Raw genomic sequence first — 17,722 nt, 5'->3', positions numbered from 1 at the left:
ATATGGTTGCCAATATGCTTCTTGTTGAGCCTCCTTGGCTTGATTTTGTGACCCCTGCGCCAAAGAATTTATTTCATTAAGAATTTGAATATAATCTATTGGCGAATTTGAATTTAATTGAGCATATTGCATATGAAGTTGTGGTGGCTGCATAGGTCTTGAATAGAACTCCTCATATGGTTGCCAATATGCTTCACGTTGTGGGGGAGGTTGTGGTGGCTGCATAGGTCTTGAATAGAACTCCTCATATGGTTGCCAATATGCTTCACGTTGAACTTGTTGATCTTCCCACCATATAGAGTTTGAATGATCCCTCCAATCTTTTTGTGGACATTGATTGGCTTGAAATCCTTGCCTATATGAAGCACCAAATGTAGGGACACTCTGCATTGTGGTCCTTTCGGCATACGGCAACAATTTAGAAGTAAGATTTGCCAATTGAGCTTGAATGCTAGCAAAATCCATATCTTACTTCTCTAGTACCTAAAATCAAAGAAAGAGAACTAAATCAAATATCAAAAGTAACAACAAACAAAGAAAACAACACTAAGTTAGAAACTAAAACGAAAACAACTAAACAAAAAAAAAAGAAAAGAACCAAGGGATTAGCAAAGTTACTAATCCCCGGCAACGGCGCCAAAATTTGATGCGAGATTTATACGCGCACAAATTAAACCCTCGTTTGACAATTGTAGTAGAATGGATAAGTGAGGGATCGTTCTAGACCGGGGATTAGGAGGGATTGCTAATCTAATGAAAACTGACTCAAAGATGTAAAAATATACTTCAAAACACGTAAACAAAATCAAAAGACTCTTAACTAAACTTGTATGACTCAAAACAAACTTAAAAGACTCAAAACAACTCAAAACAATAAAAAAGACTCAATTTAGACTCTAGGACTTGACTTGGACGAAAATAGAATTGGTTTTGACTCAAAAACACTCAAACTCACAATTAGGACAGATTTGACACAACTAAATAAAGGGGATTAGGTTTTTGACGAATTTAAAAGAAAAACAAGTAACTAAAAGACTTAAGTAAACTTTGGACGAATTTGGGGATATGGATGGGTGATTAGCTAGCTAGAGGGTCCTTCTCCACACATGACACACTTGCATACAAATTGATTTCCAGTTGCTTTTCGATAAACCATGAACCTCAACACCCTAGATTAACCGTGACATCACTAATTAACCCTCAGATTTTCCTTAAGTTATTGGATTGGATGACATCATACGACAACCCAAAGCATTCTTCAAAAGTCCCCTACATGACATCATAATAGAGATACAATCAAAGATCATTACGTTCTATGAAAATCATAAGTATTGACAAAGCACTTGTAACTATGACATCATGATACTCATGCTAGGAATTTACTTAACATGATTGTGAAAACAACCTTAACTACTTGTGAATATAAGTTTGTAACGATTATGTGAAACTCCCTTATATTCTAGCCCCAAATTCATGCATGCAAACTAAGTGTGCACCCTTAATCAACAAACAAGAATAAGTTATCCATCAAACGGTTAAGTAAATTGCATTCACAATTTATGAAATCACAACTGGAATTAATCAATTCATATTGCAAATATAATCATGGTTTCAAAGTCTCCCCTAGCTAAAACAAGTTTAGCTCCTCATGTTTACAACAAAACAAAGAGAATATAAATTAAACATTGAAAACAAAGATTGAATACACCTAGAAACGCTCCAACAATCCAAGCTTGAATAGCCAAAACGTCCAAGGCTTCTCCTCTCTTCTTTCTCCTTCTTTGTTGCGGCACAATAGCATAAGGTCTAGGGATAATTGGTTTGGGGGATGGAAGTGTGGAATGGAAAAATGGTGTTTGGATTATAAGGGGAGAGATGGGAAGCTCACGGCTAGGGAAGGGAGAATGTGTTTGTAATGTGTTGTGTATGAAAATGAGATGTTCATGAATGAATGAATGCAAGGGTATTTATAGGAGTAGTGGAGGGAACATATGGCTATGTCATTTGTAGGTGAAGTAGGTGGATGTTGTAGGTGAAGTGGATGTTGTAGGTGAAGTAGGTGGATGTTGTAGGTGAAGTAGGTGGATGTTGTAGGTGAAGTAGGTGGATGTTGTAGGTGAAGTGGATGTTGTAGGTGAAGTAGGTGGATGATATGTTAAGTGATAAGTGATAAGTGATATGATATGTGGTTATGATATGATAAGTGGTTAGTTGGTGATGATAAGTGATAAGTGATTAAGTGATATGATATGTGGTGATGATAAGTGATAAGTGCATGTGGGTTAACTAATGAAGGAAATGCATGTGCAATGACAATGTGTTAGAATGGATGTGTGTTATGCATGGCATGATTGGGATTAGGAAAGGTTTAAATGTCCTAAAACTAAAGAGAACAAGGTTCCAACACTTTGGCTTCAATTAGGTCTTCAATTTCGTCCAACACTTTGGCTTCAAGCATAAGCTATCCGTCCTTAGCCCAAAAGTGCTCCAAAAGTCTCCAAAATGCATCTTTTTGCTCCTTTAGCCCTTTCGACCTACAAACACACGAAAATAGCTTAAAGTACTAAAATAACTAAAGAAACATAACGTAAATGCACGAGAACAAGCCATTTAAGTCGCATGAAAATGCTCCTATCATCCAGCAGAAGCAAGCAAGTCAAAAATTGATTTGGCATGAATAAGATATTCCGAAACTGACGCGACGAATTTGATCCCTCAGAGTTCGCACATGATTTTTGGAGATGGGAGAAAGCCTCTTTTCCGAGAGTGTCCCGGCCTCTTGAGCAGAGATGCAAGGAATGAGTAGTGTTTTGATAGAAGAAGAAGCAGTGGACTTGATCCAACTGAGCACCAATTTATCCTTCGTATAGACGGGATTAAGCGTACCATCATGTAACTTATTTCCTGGCTTGTCTTCGACTTTGACAATGTCACCAAGGTCATTGTTGAAAGATGTTGGTAAAAGAGCAGAAGTCAGGAGGAAGTTTTGCCTTGAGAGGTATGGGAAGCGTTGGAGTCCGAAAAGAAGATATGAGAGTCATTGGTAGCCATTTGAGTGATAATGACAGGATCGAGTGGCTGTTAGTCCTTTTCAGGGCTGTGGATCCATATAGAAAGATGAACCAATTAGGTTTGGAGAAGGTTTCTAGTGTAGAGATGTAGAATTATGACAACGTTTCAGTCATCGTATTCAATCCAATATATAATTACCTTGAGTTAACTTTTGGTGTCCTAGGCCATTTATCGAAGAAAATACCATGAATGATATAACTAAATGGAAATAAATGCAACAGATTCTATGAAGGAGGACGTTCTTATGACTCCTTGATTCCAAGAGTGGAATGAATTGATGGCTTGGTTAAAAGTGCGTGTGTCTCCCATCTGCCTCACGACGTTGATCCTCTTTCGCACACCAACTTGATTTCTTGATCAATTCCTTCTGTTCTTGATCAATTTTTGTCTTTGATTCGTGATTTCTTCTTCTTTATCTCGAATCTTGCTTCTGTCTGTCATGGCCTCCCCCTCTGCATCATCGTCTACGATGAACTCACCTCTATTACCAAACCCTAATTCCTCTAAAAATTCTCAATCTCAGAACTCGTATATGTCTCTTATGATCCAGAATATCGGTAGCATAGTGCCAATCAAACTCAAGAGCATTAATTATCTTCCATGGCGTGCGTTATTTGCCCTAATTCTGCGTCGGTACAAGCTTCTTGGACTTATCGATGGTACTGAGCCATGTCTGGCTTCGCTTCTCCCTGATCGATCTCTAAATCCAGCCTTTGAGCAGTGGTTTGAAAAAGATCAAAACCTTTTGATCTAGCTCAACTCGACCCTTTATGAAGACCTAATTCCCTTCACGGTTGGTGTTTCCACATCTCGAGAGCTATGGTAGAAGCTTGAACAACGTTTTGGTGGAGTTTCTGATGCTCATATCTACCAGCTTCGCTTTTGTCTTCAATCAATTCAAAACGGCTCTCAATCGATCTCAGAATATCTTCAACAAATCAAGGAAATTTCGAATTCTCTCATTGTTGCTGGTGCAACTATGTCCGATTGTGACATAATTGCAGCAACACTTCACGGTCTCCCTGATGAATTCAAGTCATTTATTAACTCCATCATGCTTTGATTATCGTTTACTTCTCTTGATGAATTGTATGGTCTGCTGCTCACCAAAGAAATTACCATGGCTCGTCGCAAGTAAACACTGTCTTCCACTGTTACTAAGTCGTTTCAGGAATTTTTTGTCTAATCTCAGGCACCATTGCTGCCATCACCTTATCCGTAAGCCTTTGCTGCATACAATCAGCCTCTTTAATCCTTTTTTCGTTATAATTCTAATCGAGGCAGGCATAATCGCAATTTCAACAGAGGAAATCGCAATTCTAGTACAACTCGTGGACATTTTGCTGCTCATAATCGTGGAGGTCAGACTTGTTCTACTTATCCAAGATCCAGGTCTAACTACCAGGGTTCTTCCTCCAATAACAAGAACATATGTCAAATATGTGGCTCTACTAGCCACGAAGCCATTGATTGTTTTGACATAATGAATCCTGAGATCTTTGGAAGGGTACCACCAGCTAAACTTGCTGCTTTATGTGCTCACTACTCCTCCAAACCATCCCCATCGTGGCTACTGGACTCTGGAGCTACATCACATATCACAAATGACATTACTAATCTTTCTGTTTCCTCTCCCTACACTGGTGAAAACAAGGTTTATGTAAGAGATGGTAAAGGTTTGTCTATTCACAATATTAGTACCTCTTTTTTAAATACATCTCATACTTCCCTTAAGTTGAGCAATGTATTACATGTCCCTGCCATGAAACACAATTTACTATCTGCTTATCAATTTTTAAAAGACAATAATTGTGCATTGACACTTGACCCTGATGGATCCATTGTAAAGGATCGTGTTTCGGGGAAAACGCTTTTGCGATGATGAGTTATAGATGAATTCTATCCCCTTCAAGGATCGAGTCCTCACACTACTTCATCACTCTCGGCTTTAATAAGTGTCAAAGCTCCTGTGCAGATTTGGCATCGAAGATTGGGTCATCCATCTTCTTCTCTATTTCAAAAGGTTATTTCAAGCAATAAACTTGCGGTGCAAGGCAAGACTACTGTTGATCTTTTCTGTTCAGATTGTGCTTTCGCTAAAAGTCACAAGCTTCCTTTTGGATCTGCTGGCTCTACAACTACTTAAAGCCTCCAATTACTTCACTGTGATCTTTAGGGTCCTGCCTCCATCACTTCACCTAGTGGTTATTTCCATTAAAGGCAAAGTCTGATGCCTATTATACTTTTGTTGTGTTATGGTTATTTCCATTAAAGGCAAAGTTTGATGCCCATTCTACTTTTGTTGTGTTCAAACATTATGTAGAAAATTTACTTGGAAATAAAATCAAGATTTTGTGTTCAGATTTAGGGGGTGAATTTTGGTGCTATGTTTCAGTCTTTTCTTCATACTCATGGTATCCTTCATCAATTAACCTGTCTTCACACTCCTGAACATAATGGGTGTGCTGAAAGAAAGCCCAAACACATTGTGGAAACTGCCAGAACTTTACTTGTTACCTCTAATGTTTCACATCTATATTAGGTGGAGGCTTTCTCCACATCTGTGTATCTCATTAATAGGTTACCAATCTCTGGATTCTCTCAATCTCCTTAGGAGTTGTTGTTTCACAAGTGACCAGATTATTCCAAACTTAAAGTCTTTGGTTGCAGGTGTTTCCCATGGCTAAAACCTTATATTCATTCAAAGTTGGATGCTAAAAGCAAAAGCTGTGTTTTTCTGGGGTATAGTTTACAACACAAGGGTTATAGATGTCTTGACCCAGTCATTAGCCGTATCTACATTTCTAGACATGTGCAGTTTGATGAATCAACATAACCTTTTCAATCTCTTCCTAATAGCACCACTATCTCTTCAGAATCTGTTTCATCCCTTATGGATCTTCAATTCTCAGTTCCAATTTTGAGATCCAATTCTGATTTTCCCCTTCAAGTTCACACATTGGAAGTACTCCATATTCCATCTCTACAAATGCTACACCAAATGCAGATTCTATATCACATTCAGGTTCTCTAAATGCTACACCTCTTTCTTCCGGTGCACCAACTATACCACTACCTCTTAGCAATACTTATCCCATGATCACTCGCTCCAAAGCAGTATCTATAAGCCCAAAGTATATGCAGCTACCAAGCATCTTCTTCCATTTAATATTGACTTTATTCCAACTATATATTTGCAAGCATCTAAACATGCTCATTGGAAATCTGCCATGCAACATGAGTTCAATGCATTACAATCAATAGGAACCTTAACCTTAGTTCCTCCATCTTCCTCCCACAATGTTGTTAGTTGCATGTGGCTTTTCAGAATAAAGAAAAAACGTGATGGTACTGTCAAGAGGTTTAAAGCTTGTTTGGTTGCAAAGAGGTATCATCAGCAAAAAGGTATCGACTTTCAAGAGACCTTCAGTCCGGTTGCTAAACCAGTCACTATTAGAATCCTTTTATCACTTGCCGTGCAGTTCAATAGGTTTTTTAAATCAATTAGACATAAGTAATGCATCTCTTCATGGTGATTTAATGGAAGATGTGTATATGCAGCAACCCCCTGGTTTCACTGATCCCAGTATGCCAAATCATGTTTGCAAATTAAGGAGATCCCTTTATGGCCTCAAACAAGCACCTCAAGCTTGGTTTGACAAAATTTTTCAAGCCTTTCTTCATTTTAGTTTTATGCAATCTTCTTCAGATGCTTCATTATTTGTTCTAAAAAGTCCTACTCATGTCATGGTGCTTGTGTATGTTGATAACATATTAGTTACTGGCCCTGATTCTTCCCTTTGTACTCTATTCATCCACAAACTCAGTGTTATTTTTCCAATCAAAGATTTGGGTCCATTGCACTACTTCTTGGGATTAGAGGTTCAAAGATCTTGCATAGGTATCTTCCTACATCAAACCAAGTACTTACTGGATCTTCTTAGAAAAACCAATATGGATGGTGCTAAGCCTTGTTGCATTCCACTTGGCTCTAAGAAACTAGATCACACAGGTCCTCTTTGTCCAATCCAACTGAGTATCGGTTTATTGTTGGTGGTTTACAGTATTTGACATGGCCGCGCCCAAATCTTTCTTTTGCAGTGAATCAAATATGTTAGTTCATGCATGCTCCTCGAGACCAACACATGCAAGCTGCAAAACGGGTTCTTCGTTATCTCAAGGGCACTGTGTCTGAAGGACTATGGTTCAAAAAGGGTGCTACTAATCTTATAGCTTTCTCAGACGCTGACTGGGCTGGCTGTCCTTTTGATCGACGTTCCACTAGTGGTTACAATATATTTCTGGGCTCCAATCTTATCAATTGGAGTACCAAGAAACAATCCACTGTGGCACGGTCATCCACTGAAGTAGAATACTGTTCTCTAGCACACACCGTAACTGAACTGACTTGGATATGCAAAATCTTTCGTGACATTGGTTTCCCACTCCCTCAGGTCCCTACCCTATGGTGTGACAACATTTTAGCAATCTCATTTGCTTCCAATCCGGTGTTTCATGCCAGAACCAAACATGTGGAGATCGACTATCATTATATTCAAGAATTGGTCTTGGCTAATCTCATCAAGGTGAACTTTGTTTATAGTCAAGATCAATTAGCTGACATTCACACCAAATCTCTTTCCAAAAGTTGATTCAGCTATCTCAAATCCAAGCTTCCTCTTGGTTCCTCAGTTGATCCCAAGCTCAGCTTGAGGGGGTGTATTGAGACATCTAAAATAGTCACTAGTTTGTTATAACAGTAAATAGTTAGTTGTGGTAATTGTGTAAATAGTTGTAGAAGATAAGGGTGCTGATGTAATGAGACTGTGGCTATATATATACCTGTGTACTGTCATAATTATTCATTCAATGAAAATATCTTTTCAATAGAAAGAATTACAGTTTCTATACTACTTTAATACATCCAAATTATGGTTTGATTAACCGCAATGATATTGGTTTTTTGCAGGATGGAAGGGTAACGCATCTCAGGCTGTCATCAATATTGTTGTGCCAATTGTTGTTTCACTGGTACTAATTATATTCATCTTCGTTCGTTTAAGAGTAAGGAGAACAAAGAAAAAGCCTGAAACTAGTAAGTTACTTACAGGTAATGAAACAAAATTAATGATGTACATTTAAAGTTGACTATGTTGCATCTCTACTATAAACAATGAACATTTTTTGAAGTGTAAGAACACTGAACTTAAATAGTTTTCTTGTTACATTGTTCATCAAGCGGTGGCGATACAGATGAAAGTAGATCTATGGAATCCTTGCAATTCGACCATTAGGGTTGCCACAGAGGACTTCTCTGAAGAAAATAAACAAGGACAGGGTAGATTTGGTTCTTTATAAGGTAATGATACATCATTACATGAATATGAGCAACGATATAAATTATGTTTGAAGCTATCTTTCATATATTCCTTGAGTGCAACTTAATACGTGTCTATCTTGTTTTGGGTAAGCTTTACAATGGAGAAGATATAGCTGTGAAAAGGCTCAAATTCTGGACAAGGAGATTTCGAATTCAAAATGTGGTTTTATTAGTCGCCAAACTTCAACACCGGAATTTAGTTAGACTATTTGGTTTCTACTTAGAAGCTAGAAACGAAAGGCTTCGTCTCTATGAATTTGTGCCCAACACAAGTCTCGATCACATCATATTTGGTATGTCTGGAATTATTATTTTTTCTCTCTGAACTTTTCCTAAATTTTGATGTAGAATTAATTCCAATTCTGTGACATGCAAGAAAACATTGTAATTGAAGACTTTCTTTGCATGAATATATGTAGACCCAACAAAGTGTGTACAACTGGATTTGGATAGGCGCTACAAAATTATAGTAGGGACTGCTCGAGGGATCCTTTACCTTCATGAAAACTCTCGCCTTAGAATTATTCATGATGATCTCAAAGTTAGAAACATCTTAATCAATGCAGAAATGTACTCGAAGATTTCAGGTTTTAGCATGGCAAGGTTGTTCATGCCTTGATCAAACTCAAGGCAATACTAGTCGAATTGTGGAGACCTAGTAAGAACGCACATAACTGCCTGCGTGGCTTATGTTATAGCAGTGTATGTTATGTCATAATTTCCCAAGTTTTCATTTATGTTGGTGAAACTTTAACTTTTTTCTTGTTTATATGTAGCGGGTATACGGCTTCAAAGTATGCAATGCGCGCACACTTTTTTGTTAAGTCCTATGTGTATAGCTTCAGTGTGCTAGATCTTGAGATAAGCGGACAGAAAAATAGCTCTTTCCGTCATGGAGATAACGTGGAAGATCTTATAAGGTTCACTGTCTATTGATGCAATTGGGTATAAGAAAATTAAACAAAGAAATGTTACCTCTGATTATTTTTGCAAATTAACTCACAAATCATTGTAGGCATGGAGGAGTTGAGAAGGGACATCATCGATTTTAATGGATCTGACACTAAAGACTGGTTCGAGAAATGAAATAATGAGATGCATCTACATCGGACTATTCTGTGTGCAAGAATAGCTACTCTCTTACTCTCCCAGTGCCCTCACAACTAGCATTTTGTATGCATAGCAGCACCAGGTCAGAAATGTCTCATTCACTGGGATGGGAGAGTTACTCAGGGGTGGCGAAGTCGGATCAATATTCCAAGAGCAACTCCGTCAAAGTACCGGAACATGAGGCTTCCACATACCATATTTACTTAAACATATCCTTGCTTTAGATTCAAAAGGGAAACTGAGTTATGAAATTGCAATGTAATTTAATTTAGTATTATTTTATTCATTTTGATTCTTTATGGTGGTGTTATGATGTCGTTCATTTGATGCTTCAAATGAGTTGTTTGTAGGCATTTTAATTTATATTTGTCTAGTAAAACGATAGTCTACACAAAATTAATTTAGACCACATAGAAAGATTCAAGCTTAGCTTTTTTTTTTTTTTTGGGAGAACTCGAACTTAGTTTTGTGATCAGAAAACCAACCAACCAACAAAAGTAAATCCCATGTTCTACAAGGCTTTGAAAATTGAAACTTTCATAGCCAATTGAAAACAAAAATTTACATGACAAGATTTCAACACGATTGGTCCTCTAGCATGTAGTGAGAGTGTATATAATCATAACATCACCCCAAGTCTATCTAAGATATTTTCCTGCCATGTTTTTCTTAAGATAATGTAAAATATCTCTAGTCCATTGCTTAAATAACTTCGTAGCACGAAGTAGTATCATTAGCTGCAGGGGTATAATTTATCGGGACGGTGTCGCAGTTGGTTAGGGCGTAAGTTTCATAGCTTCGGAGTTATCCTGAAGTCTAGAGTTCGAAACTCTCTCGCCCCATTAGTATTTAACTTTTATTTTTCACAAATCTAGAAAGCCAAAGCTGCTAGTTTCCACAACTGAGACGAAATTTCACCCACCAAATTACACAAAGACGTTGTTTTAAAGTAGATTTTCTATCATTTAGTGTATCCGAAGTCCAGTGTTCGAAACTCATACTCATAGTTTAATGTAGATTATTTATTTTTTTTGTAAAAAAAAAAAAACACAATTGTTTTATATTTTGGCCAACCAAAATTGGTGCCGGAATGAGCTGAATATAGGACCTCAAGTGTGTGTGCATCGCTAAATCTTCTAAACCGACCAAACTGTAAACTCTTGCACCTGAAGACAGTTGGTTTGGTACCCTTTTGGACAATGGACATGTTGAAGAAATGGGAAGAACTTGTCGGTGTTTTGGGATATGTAAAAGTCCAGAAACTTGGGAAACCCTTCATTCCTCTCTCTAGTTCCTATTTTTTGCATTGAGTTGTTTGTACATCCATTTTACCTTTCTATAGTTTCAAAGAACACAGAGAAGTAATGAGAGGGCATATGATATGAGCCACTTTTAGCACATGAAAAGAGCGAGGGGCCATATTTTGAATTTTGCTATGACATAAGATCTCTTTGTAGCCAATATCTTCTTTCATCACTGACAAGAGTGGGTTATCAAAAACACAAATAGATATTTTTTTAATGAGGAATGGGGGATTGTATAACTTGTAAGAAGTCATGAAGGACAAACTGAAAGCTTTCCCAAAATCATAGGGTTGCACCAAGGCTCAGCTTTAAGTCTTACCTTTTTGCTTTGGTAATGGACAAGATAATGGGACATATTCAAATGATATCCCTTGATGCTTACTTTTTGCAAATCATATAGTGTGGACAGATGAAATCCAGGAGAGAGTAAATGTGAAACTTAACATTTGACGGGAGGTGTTGGAATCTAAAAGTCTTTGCTTAAGTAGGTCGAATACAGAGTATATGGAGTGCCAAATTCATTGGAAATGCAAGTCCAAATGAGATAGGTGTGAAGATTGGAGATCAAGAAGTACAAAGAGTGAACACTTTTGTTATCTTGGATCTCAACCATAGAATACAAGCTGGATGGATGAAGTAGAATAGTGCATTGGGTGTGTATTGTACGATTGTCGTATGCCACTAAAGCTCAAGGAAATTTTTTATAGCACGCCAATAAGGCATTCAAAGCTTTATGACACGGAATGTTGGGCCGTCAAAAAGCAACACATGCAAAAAATGAGTGTCATGGATATGAGAATGCTTCGTTGAATGTGTGGGCGCACGAGAAAGGAAATGATTAAGAATGAAGGTGTCTGAGTAAAGTAGTTCAAAGATAGACTAACAGTAATATGAAATTGTCAGGTATGAAAGTGATATGATAAAAGTAAGTATAGTAAAGTGAGATTCTTGCAAAATTTGAGGTATTAAAGTGAAAATTAAGATATAAGCAACCCCTTTTGATCTTGGTAAATGACCAACCAATTTATCTATTGACAAAAGTGGGGCAACTTAATTGTGATTATTGACCAATGAAGTCATTGTCTGACCATTATTTGTTATTAAGTCAGAATCGATTAAGACTACTAATAATAAGTCCAGTAAGCACATAATTTTTAGTGTTGCTGGTCATTTAAGAAAAATCGTGCTACACTTATGATTTATTTGTACTATTATTTATACTACTTTTTAAATAAAAGTATGGCTCACAAAATATGTGAACCCTATCTATATTAAAGAGTTGATACACATGAATGGCAAGAATAGAATTTTTTTAGTGTAAATTACATAGAACTACCTCAACTATTGGTCATTAACAGTTTCATACCTCGCCTTTAAAAAGTTTCAATGTCATACCTCATCTACGAATTTGTTACAATTTCATACCTTCCGTCAGTTGTCTGTCAATTCTTCTGTTAAAATGCTGATGTGGCAAGTGACGGGACCCATTTTCTATTAAAAAATTAATTATTTAAATATTAAAAAATTAAAAAAAATAAAATTAATTTTTTTGGCATGGGGACCCACCCCTTCCCTCACCCTTTCTTCCGTTGCCCCCCTTATCCCACCTAAAACCTAGATCCCTTCCCTGCAACCCCCGACCCTTTCCCCACCCACGCCAACATCTCCACCCACCACCACCTCTTCCTCCCCCGACCTCTTCCCCACCCACGCCAACATCTCCCCCCCTCCCGACCCACTACCTCCTTCTCTTCTTCTTCTTCTTCCCCATCCACCCGTGTCTTCCCCCTCCCCCACCCCCCCCCCCCCTTCAACACCCCCAACCTTCCTTCACCACCCCACCGTCGCCTTCTCTTCCTCCATCTCCACCTCTTGCCATCTAACCCATGGATCCCCCTTCCCTCCATTGATCTGCACCCGGAAGCGCGAAACGGCGACGTCAACCTGAACCCAGACGGGATGTTTGTCGGGTTGGGCATGTTCAAGAGCAGTGACCCGACGAAGTGGGCAAGGGCGATTGTGCAGGCGGTGACGCACTCTCGAGACTCGAATGTGCTGGCGGAGGTGAGCTACAGGTTGGGGGAGGCGATGGTGGGGTTTAAGAGACTGTTTGGATGGATTAGTGGGTTTAAGGGACTGTTTGGATGGATTGTGTTCCTCGTCAGCGTGGATATGGGGAAGAGAGGGCGGTAGTGGGGTGGTGAAGGAAGGTTGTTTTTTTTGGGGAGGGGGACATTGGTGGATGGAGAAGAACAAAAGAAGAAGAAGAAGGGGTACACAGGTGGACGGGTGGGTCCCCTATTTAAAAAAAAAATTATTTTATTTAGAACTTAAAAAAAATTATTTTTTTAATATTTAATTAAGAAGAAGAAGAAGGAGGAGGAGGAGAAGGGGGTACACGAGTGGGTCCCCCATTTAAAAAAATTATTTTATTGAGAACTAAAAAAAGAAAATTAATTTTTTAATATTTAATTAAGAAGAAGAATAAGAAGAAGGGGGGACACGGGTGGACGGATGGGTCCCCCATTTAAAAAAAAATATTTTATTGAGAACCTAAAAAAACAAAATACTAGTTTTTTAATATTTAATTAATTTTTTAATAAAGAATGGGTCTCGCTTCAAGACAAATAAGCATTTAACAGAGAATTAACAGACAAATTGATGGAAAGTATAACATTACAACAAATTCATAGATACGGTATGACATTGAAAACTTTTTAAAGATGAGGTATGAAACTGTTAATGACTCAATAGTTGAGGTAGTTTTGTGTAATTTATCCAATTTTTTATTTAAGAATGACTTAGTACAAACAAGCTATGTGCGATCCCTATATCAAAGATATGATAAATGAACTAGGAACCAAAATGCCACAATGGCGATGAACCCAAAAAAAAGGAAAGGAAAACTAACAAAAAAAACTTGAAAATTTTAAATTTTAACGACAAGGACAAAATAAAAGGTAAAATAAATAATATCAGATTTGACATTTTAGTATAAAAATATAATTTTTTATTAAAATGAACAAGAAGTTTTTGGTTAAAGTTTCAAAAAAAAAAATAAAAAACACGTCACAATGACATTGACAACGAATTAGAAACCAAAACAGCTAAGATAAACTGTAAGTTGGTCTTCCATTCACATCGAGCCCGAAACAGCAGAGGATCCCGGTAAAACCGCGTCGCAAGGGGAGTTCTACACAGTGGTGGACACTGCCGAGTTGCACCATGTGACTGATCTCACCTTTGCTCCTTTAAAATCTACCCTCCTCCACTCCTTCCTTCTCTGATTCACTTCTCTGCATGTTCAACAACCTATATACAATTCCTCTCTCTCTACTCTCTCTACTCTTTCTCTCTCTCTCTCTCTCTCTCTCTCTCTCTCTCTCTCTTCTGTCTTTGTGTGTACACACACACACACACACACAGTGTTTCTAATTGTAGATCCAGTCCAAGCTTTGAGGTGGAACAAGATCTTTGAAGGGGAAGGGGAAGCCCCTCATCGGTTCAGAAATGGCTCCACTCATGCACTTGAGTTTCAGAAAGGTACTCCTGCTTTCCTCTTCTCTTGTCTTCTTCTTGCCTACTCTCCTCCTTTCTGCCCACTCTGAGTCCGGTGAGAGCTTACACTTTGTTGCCAGTACAAGGAAAATCTTGTTAGAATTAGAAATCGACCCAGACCAGGACCTGCCCAAAAAGACCAAGACCTCCACCACCACCAAATCCTCAAAAAACCAGACCAAATTGATCAAACCCACCTTGTCATCCTCAAAAAACAAGACCAAATTGATCAAACCAACCTTGTCTTCCTCGAAAAACCAGACCAAACTCCTCAAACCCAATATGTCTTCCTCCAAGAACCAAACCAAGATTTTGAAATCCACCTCCAATTCCACCAAGAATGTCCAGTTGAAGCTGCTCAATCCCACATCAACACCCTCAAATTCCACCAAACCCGCATCAAATTCCTCGAAGAAAACCTCAGATTCCACCAAACCCACATCAAATTCCTCGAAGAAAACCTCAAATTCCATCAAACCAAGCTCACCCAAGAACCAAACAACCAAACGCACCACCCCAAAACAATACCACAACCTCGTCGACAAGAAAAAAACCACCGACACCAAAAGACCCACCCAACTAAAACCCAAAAAACAAATCGAACCCAGCTGGATCGACCAAGAAGACGACACCGACTTCGTGTCGGATTTCACCGACTTACCCGGGAAATTCCAGCAATCCCTAATCCCAGATTTGGAGAGAATCTCGACCACCTCGAAGAATTACCTCACCAAAGCCAACAAACAAATGACGAACCAGTTCAAGCCCATTGTCGGCAACAAGTACGCCGCCAGCATCGCCTCCGCCATGTCGTGCGCCTTCCTGTTGATCCCTCTGCTGTTAGTCTCTCTCCTCTTCAACCGCATCAAAGCCTACTTTTCTCTCCAAAAGCTGTTGATCTTCGTCCAAGTCTACCTCTCCATCTACTTCTCCATCCTCTGCCTCTCTGCTCTCGTCACCGGACTCGAACCTCTAAAGTTTTTCTACGCTACTTCGCAGTCCACCTACGTCTGCCTGCAGGTACTGCAGACTCTCGGCTACGTCTTGTACCTGCTGCTTCTGCTCATGTACTTGGTTCTGGTTTTCTCGACGGATTCTGGGCTGGGCTCGAAAGTGTTGGGCCTGGCCCAGATATTCGTGGGGTTCGCCGTTGGGCTTCATTACTACATGTCGGTGTTTCATAGGGCTGTGCTGAAGCAGCCGCCCAAGACCAACTGGAAGGTGCATGGAATATACGCCACGTGTTTTCTTGTGATTTGTCTGTTTGTCACCGCCGAGAGGAGGAAGAAGGGTTACTTGGAAGAGGGAGGTGAGGAGGGCAAGAAGAGTTAATTTTTAACTCACGGAGGGTTTAAACAACCAATGAAATTCTTGGTATACAAATCAAAATAATAAAACCACTTCAATTGGTTTAGAGCTTGTTGTTTGTAACTTTTGTAATTTTATTTTTTTTAGATTTAAAGTTGGAGTAATGTTCAAAAGATTAAATTTTAAAACCAAATATATAAATCAAATGATGTATCACCAATAAGAAACAATCATGTTAATCAACACTTAATTAATAATCCAATTACTACAACCATATCATTTGGTTTGCAAATTTAGTTTTAAAAATTTGGTTTCCCTAGCATTACTCTTAAAATTGTAGTTAGGGAGAATTTATTATTTAGGGTTATTATACAAAATGGTTCATGAGATTTGCATGATCAATAGAAATGGTCCTTGAGATTGTCCACCATCCATGATTTTGATCCTTCTGTTAAAAATGATTTTGGGTAATTTTCAAAACTTTATAACTCAATCGTTTCTTAACCAAATTCGACCCATAATATATCAAAATGAAGATAGGAAAGTGTAGAATAAGATTATACCTATTTGAAAGCCCAATGGTTGCTGGAGAAAGCCGGAAAATAGCCTGAAAGGTGACTGGTCCGCGGGAAAACTGGAAAACTCCCCGGAAACTGGGTAAACTTTAAACGTTCCTAACTTCTTCAATACTCAACCAAATCGAGTGATTCAAAAATGAAAATAATACTTCTTGACGAGACCAAGAGAACGGTACCTTTTTCGAAGGCTATCTCGCCGTGGTTTGGTCGGACAACGGCTCGAAAGTGGCTAACCATTTTCGAGTTAGCCACTTTCGAGCAGTTTTCCGGCCAAACCATGGCGGGTTAGTAGTAAAGAAAGATACCATTCTCTTTGTCTCATGGAGAAGTATGATTTTCGATTTTCAATCACTCGATTTTGTTGAGTATTGAATAAGTTATGAACGCTTAAAGTTTACCTAGTTTGCTGTGAGTTTTCCAGTTTTCCCACGGACCAGTCATCTTTTAGGCTATTTTTCGGCTATCTCTGGAAATAATTGGGCTTCCAAATAGGTATAATCTTGTTTTACGCTTTCTTATCTTCATTTTGATATATTATGGGTCGAATTTGGTTAAGAATCGATTGAATTACGAAGCTTTGAAAATTGCCCAAAGACTTTTTAACGGAAGGACCAAAATCATGGATGGTGGACAATCTCAGGGACCATTTCTATTGATCATGCAAATTTCAGGGACCATTTTGTATAATAACCCTATTATTTATTATAACATAATCACAAAGTGGCAGGGAATAATTCCATTGGCAAAGCAAGTGCAACCACATGATGTTGTTATGAAATAGAATATGCAAGTAGGACAAATTGTTACATATTTGTTATAGCACTCTAATTAAGTAGTATTCTTTTCATTTGTAACTAAAAGGTTTTACATTGGACTTTCGTTAATTTTTCTAAATCCTTCACTTTATTAGTGTAATTAATATTAAGAAAAACTAATGAAAAGGGTTTCAAAACTTTGCATTTTAACAAAAGACCATTTAATAACTTTATTAATGACAAGGACAAGAGAAAGAAAATATTTATAAAAAAAATAAAAAAAAAAAAAACTGAGATTAAAGCGTGTACAACATCCACCCCTTTTTCTTCCATTCTCGCTTGGGATGGTAATTTAACCCGTCAAATCCGATCCCAGCAAGTAACCGATTCAAATGGTTTGGTTTCGAGCATTAAATTTCGGGTATTTTACGGTTATGGGTAACCATTGGGTAAATTTTCGGTTTCGGGTTTGGTTATGGTTATTGGGATATTCACTTCAAACCCATACTCGAAACCGAACTGTTTCATTTATTAATAAAAAAATATAAATATTTATTATATGAAAGGTAGTTGTTAAATTCATGCATTGTTAAATATGAAAATTAATTATTTACTTTTGGATCATTAATAAATTATATGCTTTTAGACTTTTAGTTT

General features: G+C 38.0%; 1 protein-coding gene across 1 annotated transcript; it reads left to right on the top strand.

The window, feature by feature from the left end:
• Nucleotides 1–13,961: 13,961 nt before the first annotated feature.
• Nucleotides 13,962–16,006, top strand: LOC137712034 (cell wall integrity and stress response component 3-like). The gene has a single exon (XM_068451185.1). It carries the CDS (start codon nt 14,377–14,379, stop codon nt 15,754–15,756), a length of 1,380 nt encoding a protein of 459 aa, XP_068307286.1. The 5' UTR covers nt 13,962–14,376; the 3' UTR covers nt 15,757–16,006.
• Nucleotides 16,007–17,722: the final 1,716 nt, after the last annotated feature.

The sequence above is a fragment of the Pyrus communis genome, chromosome 1 (genome assembly GCF_963583255.1).
Source record: "Pyrus communis chromosome 1, drPyrComm1.1, whole genome shotgun sequence".
Lineage (NCBI taxonomy): Eukaryota > Viridiplantae > Streptophyta > Magnoliopsida > Rosales > Rosaceae > Pyrus > Pyrus communis.
The sequence above is the reverse complement of the archived record's forward strand: the minus strand, read 5'-3'. Positions and strand labels throughout refer to the sequence as shown.

What these genes read in the sequence shown, in the direction of transcription:
- LOC137712034 (XM_068451185.1), top strand. Translation starts at nt 14,377, where the DNA reads ATGGCTCCACTCATGCACTTGAGTTTCAGAAAGGTACTCCTGCTTTCC.